The sequence below is a fragment of the Clarias gariepinus genome, chromosome 8 (genome assembly GCF_024256425.1).
Source record: "Clarias gariepinus isolate MV-2021 ecotype Netherlands chromosome 8, CGAR_prim_01v2, whole genome shotgun sequence".
Lineage (NCBI taxonomy): Eukaryota > Metazoa > Chordata > Actinopteri > Siluriformes > Clariidae > Clarias > Clarias gariepinus.
The window spans coordinates 21,081,560-21,092,500 of record NC_071107.1 but is presented as its reverse complement, the minus strand read 5'-3'; the positions used below and the strand labels follow the sequence as shown (position 1 = coordinate 21,092,500).

The window sequence follows — 10,941 nt, the reverse complement described above, 5'->3', positions numbered from 1 at the left end:
ATTATTATTAAATTATGCTGTATTATCCTTTGATAGCAATTGATTTTTACTTTTAAACAGCATTTTAATCCAATGATTTTGGCTACACTGACGTCCCATTGCCGCTTCCTAATGACGTAATACTTATGCGACGGAGACGGTCGTATTGGGTGCGTCTCAAAGCGACGTCTTTTTCTGAAAATAAATTTTTTAAATAGGTTTTCGTCATGTAATTCTTATTTTATGGCAAGTCTGGGGTTCTTAGGCGTTTTGCACCCATACGGCAAACAAATAAACAAGCACTGTTGCTTTGCTGTTCCATGTCTGGAGGTTTTGAACCTTGCCACTGGTCTGTATGCATAGAGTTTACATGTTGTGTTTAATGTGTTTTCTCTGAATATACAGGTTTCCCCTCACAATCCAAACACAATTGAGATTTCCAAATTGCTCATATTGTATGACTGGGTGTGTGTTATTGTGTACTGTGATGAAGTGGCACCTTATAATGACCTTTCCTTTGTCCCTTGGATATGTACCTGACTTCACACATGTTGAGTGTTATGAAAAATGTATGGATACAAAGATGAATTCTAACACATCCACTTATAGTGACACTGATATTATAAAGACAATTTATATTTTTTAATCAGACACATTAAGCTTGGTGGTCAGGGTTCTAGGTGATTTTGAAGTGGCAGCATGGTGACGTAGTGGTTAGCACTGTTGCCTTGAATGTCCAGGGTCCTGGTTCAATTCCCACCTCAGTCTCTGTGTGTGGAGTTTGCATGTTCTTTCTGTGCTTGGTGGGTTTCCTCCTGGTCCTCCAGTTTCCTCCAAAGACATGCAGAATAGGCTAATCGGTGTTCTCAAATTGCCTATAGTGTTTGAATGACAATTGGGCATTGAGCTGGGAACCCGACCAGTAACTGCCACCTAATGTCTCTCCAGACTGGTGAGTGTGTATGTGTGTGCGCTGTTGTGTGGATTGGCACCCGTCTAGGGCCCAATTGGCAGCAAGTCTCCTGGGAAAGGCCTTAGGTCACCCGGGCCCATGTATACAGAATAAAGCCGTATAGACAATGAGTCTATGTTAGGAAACAAATCGCAAATGATGTGGACCTGGAGCACAAAACCATACAATGTATCTGCATGCATATGCAATAACCACAAACTACTGTTAAAGGCACTATTAGATCCCTAGCTTGTTCAAATCGATTTGAGACGCACCCCGTAATGAGCACCGAAGACAGATAGCAAGTGGAAGAGACACGTGCGAAGTTTGTCCCTAATGTCCTGAACCTGGCTGATGAGCAGATCCCAGCCATCAGGATGGTGTAACCTGATCGATGCGGTCCACAGTGGAAAACATTTCAACCCATTACCCATAGTGCACTGGATTCTCAAACCGGTAGTATGATCCAGGAGCTAGCTTGTTTAGCTAATTATTAAACCTGGTATGGGAATGCAATAACGGAGATTTCACGTAGACGATCCGGAACTGACCGCTGCGTGTGGAGACGATCACACAGAATCACACGGGACCAAGTCCACGGAGGAAATCACCTCGACTGACAGTTGACATTGTTGCCGGGTAGGAATGTGTTATATCCGGGAGCTTGATCTGCCCTTAAACACATCATGGCTCCTTCCTGCAAAATACTCAAACATGTTCTCTTTAGATCGGAATTACATTGAGATCCGGTCACACTAGTAATCTCTTGCTTTACCGACCAGATCTTTTGACAGCATGTTAGCTAACAACTAGCTGATTAGCCTGATCATTGGGTTTCTAAGAGAGGTCAGTCGAGCATGTCCAGCAGCTCAGTGTCTTTCTACAGTAGTGGGAATCTCTAAGCATCATTATTAAAGTTATTATATTCAGTACTGGATCATTATTAAAGTTATTATATTCAGTACTGGGTTATTATAGTCCTGAATAATTTAATGGGTTTTATGGATTATTTGATTCTTGATTTATAGGTTCAAGTCAGTGAATATCTCAGGAATTAGAGGTCTAACTCATTCACTCTGTACCACTTTATCCTGTATTCAGGCTCGCGGGGACCTGGAGCCTATCCCAGGGTGCTTAGGGCACGAGGTGGGGTGCCAATCCATCGCAGGGCACATACACACACTCATTTACACGCTACGGGCAATTTGGAAACGCCAATTAGCCTAACCTACATGTCTTTGGACTGTGGGAAGAAACCGGAGTACCCGGAGGAAACCCACCAAGAACATGGAGAACATGCAAACTCCATGCACACAGAGATGGAAATCGAGCCTGACCGGAAATCGAACCCAGAGGCAGTGCTAACCACTACACCACCGTTCCGCCAGAGGTCTAACTAATACACATAATTACCTCTGTGAATGTGTAGCTCTTAAAACTCAGGATTTCAGGCATTATTTCTTGCAGTTTAAAAAAAAAAAAACATATATAGGGTTCAAGAATGTGCTGTATTGAGTGACATATAATTTTTTTTATTAAAAGGGAATATTGATGAAGTGAATTTCATTTCATTTTGACCAGCTGTGCAAATATGGCTAAACAAAGAAAAAATAAAAAGGGTCACATAGGCAAAGAAATAGCACAGATATACATGATTATGTGTTTTTCTGGTTGTTTTCGGTTGTTTCTGTGACCCCAAAATAATAATAATAATATGTTCATTTTGAGTGTTCTAAATTATTGTTATAAACTAACTAACTACCTGACATGTCTAAAAAACCCAAATACACAGATTTACGTCTGAAACCTTCCCGTTTTAGACACACACCAGCAGTGCTTTGTTGCCACACAGATCTGCGCCATTTGTGTTTTAAGGATTTTAAATAATATTCTTGACATATCTCTGTTCTCTGGAGGTCTGGGGATTTTTTATTTTTATTTTACAGGTAAAGGAGACATTGGATTCAAATAACTGTATAATGTTATGGACAGGTTATAACCTTGCCAAAGCCGTGACTTAACCAATAATCTGACCTTGACTGTATAAGAGCATGCATACAGGGTTCGATTCCCGCCTTGGGTTTGTGTGCATGGAATTTGCATTTTTTCCCATGCTTGATAGCCTGGTGCATGTTTTCCCTGTGCTTGGTGGGTTTACTCTGGGGACTCTGATTTCCTCCCAGAGTCCAAAGACATGCAGATTATGATAATTGCTGTTCCCAAATTGCCCATAATATGTAAATGACAATCGGGCTTCAAGCTGGCAACCCGACCCCTTAAGTAACTGCTACAGAATCTAAGGATATTTGTCCAGGGTAGGGAGTATCCGTCAACCTACTGTATGTGTCAGATGGCACAAAAATTATAGTATGGTAATTAATAGGCCATGCATTGAAGGCACTGCAACAGTGCGGTGATTTATTGTGGTAATAAATTGAAACTGCTGTGTATAGTGTGTTCACTTAATGACTTAAAGTAGTCACAAAAAGTTAGTATTTTTTAGAAGTAAAATTGGCAATAGTTAACTACCATAAAATAAGTAAAATGTAGTAAACATGGTAAAATGCTATGGTACTAAGATATGAAAAAGGTGGTATTACTTGTACTAATATTGCTCAGTCAAAATGTTGCTTTGTACACTTTCTTTTTCCTTTCTTAAGTGTAAGAAAGGAAAAAGAAATTTAAGTCACTGCTGATGTGATGTTATTATAACTATAAAATATCCCCCCCCCCCATGTTTTAGGTTGTATGCTAAAGACATGCCTGTGCTTTAGTGCTGACGAATCCAGCATGGCAACTGAGGCGTCTGTCTCTTCCACTGGTCGGTCTCAGGTTGCAGGAGGAAACACTGTGCAAAGAGACTACTACTACTTTTTCCGCTCCTTTGCAGCAGGAGGTAAGGATGGTCATTTTATCATCTGGGAGGAAAAAATCAACACCGACTTTGATCATTCATTGACATGACCTTACATGCATTGCATTACATAGATGGACTGCAGTACTGGATTACATGAATAGTGTGAATCATAAAAACACCCACAAATGCACCAACACTCATCTGTAACATTTGAGCGTTGGTGCAGATGCTAAAATTATGGTTTGGAAAAGGGAACCGTAGCCTGTTTCGGGTTTATGTGATCTAAGAATATTTAAAAGGCTGGTAAGTCAGTACCTTTATAAACATGTTGGCTTACCCTTTGTACTTGTAAAAAAGATTGTGAAGTGTTTTAGTGCTTGATTTAGATTAGTCGCTGAGGAGTGACGATGTTTTTGGATGTTTACTGCAGCTCATTCCTTCATGTGACCTTTCTGTTCTTGACTGCCATTGTAAACCAGTGAGCCAAAGTAATTCGGTGTCCATAATCTAATAATGTGTCTTTTTTTATGCTTATATAGGTGTAGCAGGATGTTGCGCCAAAACCACTATTGCACCTCTGGACAGAGTGAAGATTTTACTTCAGGCTCATAACCCTCATTACAAACACTTAGGTTAGTAAACACCTATTGCAAATTAAACATGAAAGCAAGGTAATATACTGGCTGGCCAACAAAAAGTTGCACATGGAAATATATTTTATTAGACTGCCTTTAGTTTTGATTACACTGTGCATTTTCTGTGACGCTGTACAATGTAAAAACATTTATTCCTATTCAGAGTTGCATCAATTTTTGGCAGGGATCTTATATTGATGACAGGAGACTCAAACCACTGTGTGAAATCTTCTCTAGCACATCTCACGGACTTTCAAATGGGATAAAGTCAGGTCTCTGTGGTGTCTAACTCATGAGTAAAAATTTTTCACCCGGACCACTCTTTCACAAATTGGGTCCTGAAATCCGCCTGTGTTATTGGGCAAGAAAAAAATCCATTGATGTGATTCAGTACGTTCAGGCCATCAGCTGATTTCATTTTATTGCCCCACAATATGTCTAGACCTGACCTGACCAACTGAAGCAACCCCAGATCATAGCACTGCTCCAGAGGTTTGTACAGTGGCCACTATGCATGATGGGTGCATTGCTTCATGCCTCACTTCACTTCTTATCCTGAAACGACCATTGCTCCACTACTCAAGAATAGGGTCAATATGGACAACATGACCTTTTCTCTATTGCTCCAAAGTCTAATCTTTATGCTCCTTAGGAAACTGGAAACTTTTTTTCTGTTTAGTCTCAGTAACAAGTGTTTTTCTTATGAGCAAACCGTCCCGATCCTGTGAGTTCTCTCTGCATTGTGTGTTTGAAAATGCTCTTATTTTCATGATTAAACATGGCTGTGATTTCTACTGTCAGTTTCCTTCATCCACATTCTATCACACACTATCCTTCGAGGTTTAATAATACATTGTACAGTTCTTATCTTCCAGTCATATCGTCTCTTGTTTTCTTTGCCTAATGCAGGCCAGTAATTTGACCTCTGAAGCATAGTATATCTTTTTCTTGAGTACTGGATATCATTTCTTCCAACACGGTTGTTTATGAAGTGAGAAGCTACTGTACTCACTGCATCAGTTAGTTTTTAAAAAATTATGCCAGCTGAAACGTATTAATTATCCAATGCAAGCTCTATTTAAATCTGAATGGTGACTTCTTTTTGGCTATGCAGTATAGTTTTATTTGAATCGTGCTTGTTGGGGTAAACCTAATTATACTGGATGTGCTTTGTGCACTTTGTAGGAGTGCTTGCTACACTCAGGGCTGTACCAAAAAAAGAGGGTCTCCTCGGGCTGTACAAAGGAAATGGGGCCATGATGGTCAGGATCTTTCCATATGGAGCCATTCAGTTTATGGCCTTTGACACCTATAAAAAGGTACCGGACATTTTTCACATGTGTGTAAAGTCTGCAGATATATGAGTGAAAGTGTGTTAAATTGTACCTTGTATTTTTAGTTCCTTAGTACCCGACTTGGTATATCTGGGCATGTTCATCGGCTAATGGCTGGGTCTATGGCAGGTGTGTAATATTGACCACCCATTTGTACTTTTCTTAATTTGTAAATGTATAAATAATTGTTTTAACAGCTCTGTGTTTGTTTTTTGGTAGGGATGACTGCGGTTATTTGTACGTATCCCCTTGATGTTATTCGCGCTCGCCTGGCATTTCAGGTGACCGGAGAGCATCGCTACACTGGCATAGGAAATGCCTTTCAGACCATTTACCTAAAGGTATATGAGGGGAGTGAAGATTGAATGAAAATTGTCTTGTCATGTTTTTATTTTTTCACTCGCATTTTTTTTTTTTTCTTCAAAGGAGGGGGGCATCGCTGGATTCTACCGTGGTTTAATTCCAACCATCATTGGCATGGCTCCTTATGCAGGTTAAGCTCTTTTTCTGTTGTATTTCAAGTTTCCTATTTTAGACTAATTTCTGTTGTATTAATTGAAATTACAGTCAGTGGGTTGTTGTGGATGATATACAAAACAGTATCTTGGAAATGATATCAAATGCAAAGTAGGAGACCTTATAACATGCAAATAGCTAATCGTTTGTTTTATATATATATAGAGAAAGTTTGGAGAAGTTTCCCAGAAAAGCAAAGGGAACCTGAAATATGTTCAATGCTAGTTCGGTGTTTTGGAAATTGAAGGCATAAGTGTGTGTTCTGTTTATAAGGTACACACCCCTTATTAGACATTCAGCTTTCATTTCCTGATATATCACATCTAAATGTGTTAAACAGTTCGGAACATCCCACCTTCTGTTTAAAATCACACGGTTTTCAAGTGTTCAAAAAATATTGGAACATGCAACAGAAGGTGGGATGTTCCGAATTGTTTAACACATCTACATGTATATATCAGGAAATGAAGGCTGAATTTCTGATATGGGGTGTGTACCTTATAAACAGAACACACCCTTATGTCTACAGTTTTCAAAGAATCCCGCTGTCCCGCTTGGGTGTTTCTTGTTGCCCAGGATGTCACATCTTAGTTAATGGCTTAGGTTTTTAAAAATTCTAAACCAGAATTAGACCAGATAACTGTCTGTGGGAGAAAACCATGTCATTTTAAGCAGAGAAAAGATGGAATATTGGAACATCACAGCCATCGAGCTAACAGGGCACATCGTCATTACTGTACAATAAAATGTCCTGAAAAAGATAGAAACTAATGCTAACAAACAGACATCAGACAGGTCGGTCAAGAAAAAAGCAACAGTTGAAAACAGAAACATGAGAGCCATGAAGAAAAAGACAAAACTGTCACTGACATCACCAACAACCTCCACAGGTCAAGAGTGAAGGTATCACAAGCTGCAGTTTGAGTTCAACAGCAGAAATATAAAGGCCATACCACAAGATTTAAAAGTCAGAATCAAAGGCCAGATTCAAATTCATAAAGAAACACACAGCTGAGCCACAAAAGTTCTGAAAGTATCTTCTTGTGATCTAAAACATAGCAGCTCATCGGTCAAGCTTGGTGGAGGTAGTGTCATGGCCAGGCCTGGCATGGCTCTTTCTGTAATGGGCTCATTAAACTTTATTGATGATGTCACTCATGATGGGAGCAGCAGAATAGTACCGAGGTCTATATAGAGACATTCTGTCAGAAAATTGCATCTGATTGAATTGGAAGGAAGTTTACTGTGCAGACCTTAACCCAGCTGATCATGCAAAAGCTCCTAAAAAACCAGACTGGAGGTTTGCCTCATTCATCCTGCTCATTCAGTTCATGCATTGTGAAAACTGTGTTTTTATTTCCTCTAGGATTTTCTTTTTTCACTTTTGGAACACTCAAGAGTCTGGGACTGGCTCATTTCCCAGGGATCCTGGGAAAGCCATCTCTGGACAACCCTGATGTCCTGGTTCTGAAGACGCACGTTAACCTGCTTTGCGGAGGAGTAGCGGGGGCCATCGCTCAAACCATATCGTAAGTTATACTTAGTGGAAACACAAATCAAGCATGACTTTTTTTGCTTTGTGATCCATAATAAATCAAATTTATAAACCGTGATTGCAAAAACAAGCATTAAATATTTGTGTATTTATTATTGTTTCTTTTATTTTGATATTACACATTTGGAACTTTATTGTTTGTTTGTGCGAGTTGAGCCAGCTGAAATTGCCACTTTTTGGGAACATTTGGCCTTTTATCTATTTACCTAATTGAGAATTCATTTTGGTAGCAGAAAAGCATCTGCGAAGGGTCGTATTGAGGGCGGGGGAGATTATGCCTGGATCCGATTTCTGGGAACTTAGGGCACACAGCTGGGTGATTCGCGCACACACACACACACACACACACACCCACACACACACACACACACACACACACACACTATGGGCACTTTGGGTATCTAACCCCGACCATGGAGGTACAAGGCCATATAGATGAACTGTGATGTAATGGTTATAATTAATGAGTAAACTTTTCATTCACAACTGACCCCTCTGTTCTTGTTGTTATTTTAAGCAGTTCTGCTCTGCTCAGTAGGAAGCACGATGCTGATCTATATTTAGATCTCTGCCTGAGTCACACATTTGCTGGAAATAAATGGTGGCTTTTTTTTTTTTGAATAGCGGAAAACCCCTTTTAATAAGTTGATAGACTTATTAAACTAACTACATGGGGTTGATAGACTTGAATCTATCAACCCCATGTAATTAGTTGAACTATCTGCTTTGATAACGTTTAGATATCCCCTGGATGTGGCCAGGAGGAGAATGCAGCTGGGAACAGCACTCCCTGATGCCGACAAATGTCTGTAAGTATACTTTAATTTTTAATATCGTTCTGTCCTGTCTTGTTAACTGTAATGCTTCTACCTTATATCATATTTGCAAGTGGTAATAAACAATTAACTAGTGTTAAACAATACAGTCAATGATTATTGTTTCAAATAATTCTTAAATGTACACAGTTATACTCATACGCATTTATTTATCTATTCGCCTAGCTCCCTTACAAAGACACTTAAGCATGTGTATAATCAATACGGGATTAAAAACGGACTGTACCGCGGCCTGTCTCTCAACTACATCCGCTGTGTACCATCACAAGCCGTCGCCTTCACCACTTACGAGTTTATGAAGCAAGTCCTGCACTTGAACTAGAGCAGGTATCCTCACTTCCACACCGTGAACAAAATTGCCACACAGCTTCTGGGAGTGTCGCGGGAGCACTGCTCGCCATTTTCACATGTGGATCAGGGGAACACTATTTTACACTGATCACCAGAAATGATCTGGTAATCTCACAGTGGTTGCACCGAACAATCCGCCTTAACCATGATTTTTTTATGTATTATTTTGTGAGTAAAACTAGTGAAGTCAGACATATCTTTCTCCCCACTGTTCTGTACATTAGTACTGAATGTATGTCAGGAATTAAAAGCTCTAATATCACATGAAAGGGAAGTTTGATTGTCCTGTCGATATAGAGTTAGTATTTTTCACTAGGATACAGTAGTCCTCGATGCCCACCATATGGTTCAGCGTCATCATCCTGTTCAGGTTTTTCTTCTTTTCTTCCACTTGATGGCAGTCTTAAGCTGAAGCACCAGTTTAACAGCAAATTATCTGTACGCCTATCAGTTATCTTTTTTTTTTCTTTATCCTAGTACAATTTGAAATTGTGTTTTTATTGAAGATTTGTTTTAAACATGCCTTTACCTACAGGTGCTGCTCTAAATGATGAAAAGAAAAATGAAAGAGACTGTTAATCTTGGTTAAGATGAATGTTTGACTAGGTTGCACAGTTTGTATTTATGGAATAAATTAAACATCCATTGTTAATATGTTTTATATTTGTAATTTGTTTCATGTCGTCATGAAATCTTTCACATTACATCTCAGAAGAAATGTTTGTCTTGTAAATGTTTCACTTGTCTTGGAAAAGTTTAGCATTATTATTTATATGATGGTAAAAGAATTTGCCCTTGTAGAATTAAAAGACAAAATAAAAAAAATATATATTAAATTTACATCAGAAATATAGTAATTCATACAAAACTACTGATCAGTTAAAAATGTAACTTTAATTTTTGTTTATGCATTGATTATATTAAATCTATATTTCTATTTCTGAAAACTTCATTCTGGATATGGTCGATGTGTCAGTATATCAATAAAATGATATTAACAAAATCTTACCTGTATGTGTAGATCCATGTTGTGTGATCTGTTGATGATCAGTCATTATATAAAGCTATGTTGATTCCTTTGTCTTTTTACATTCTGATAAACTCTAGCAGGGTTTGACACGACACAGGGATATGATGCTCAGTTTGAATGCACAGCCAGAAAAAAAAGAGTGTTTTAAAAGGGTTAAAATAATGGTATATATCAAGCAATGAAAACATTAAAATGACTAGAATTGTGTTAAGAACTGTCCAGCATTATTAAAACCTGCACATTATTTTAAAAAAAACTTCACAGAAGTAATTTGATCAGGAAAAAAATCATGTATGACTGTGATCAGAGATTAATTATACCGTTGGTGAACATGACTGTAGACCTCACAGCTATCTTTAACAGTGAAAGTAAGAGCATGTCCACACACAGTGTGAAAAGAACTTAACAGGATTGGGACTAAACAGCTGTGTGGCCATAAGAAAACCAGTTGTTAGTAAGACTAATCAGAAAAAAAAAGCTTTAATTTACGAAAGGCACAAAGACTTCTGAGCAATGCAGAAAGATCTTGTGGTCTGATAAGAGTCTAGACTGACACTAGTTCAGAGTTCATGCACGGTTGCCACTCTACAACTCTGGAGGCAGTGTTATGATCTAGGGTTGTTTCAGTTTGCAATAAAATGATGACTGGCTTATCATATCAGTGGATTTTTTTCCCTCTTTAATAGGACAGCCACATTCCATGACTTAGATTGTGAAAGAGTGGTCTGTGAGCATGAGGATAATTTTCCCAAGAATTGTCCACCACATTGTACAACGTAATCAAAGCTAAAGGCAGTGAAACAAAACATTAGAGTGTGCATTTTTCTTTAGGGCTGGGCAGTGTATAATCATGGGCCTAGTTTCCTGTCATTAAATACAAGGCTTATTTTCTATTT

At 38.7% G+C, this 10,941-nt stretch overlaps 1 protein-coding gene across 4 annotated transcripts; it reads left to right on the top strand.

Moving 5' to 3' along the window:
• Nucleotides 1-1,207: 1,207 nt before the first annotated feature.
• slc25a16 (solute carrier family 25 member 16) lies at nt 1,208-9,967 on the top strand. Of its 4 annotated transcripts, XM_053501259.1 has the most exons (11): nt 1,208-1,387; nt 1,467-1,570; nt 3,675-3,827; nt 4,328-4,420; nt 5,609-5,742; nt 5,823-5,886; nt 5,977-6,098; nt 6,184-6,250; nt 7,640-7,802; nt 8,569-8,637; nt 8,830-9,967. In XM_053501259.1, the coding sequence occupies exons 3-11, from the start codon at nt 3,680-3,682 to the stop codon at nt 8,984-8,986; spliced, it is 1,017 nt and encodes a 338-aa protein (XP_053357234.1). In that variant the 5' UTR covers nt 1,208-1,387; nt 1,467-1,570; nt 3,675-3,679; the 3' UTR covers nt 8,987-9,967. The 4 variants fall into 4 exon arrangements, with proteins under 4 accessions (XP_053357234.1, XP_053357235.1, XP_053357233.1 ...); XM_053501260.1 differs by having other exon boundaries at nt 1,208-1,570; nt 3,706-3,827; XM_053501258.1 differs by having other exon boundaries at nt 1,208-1,570.
• The last annotated feature ends 974 nt before the right edge of the window (nt 9,968-10,941 follow it).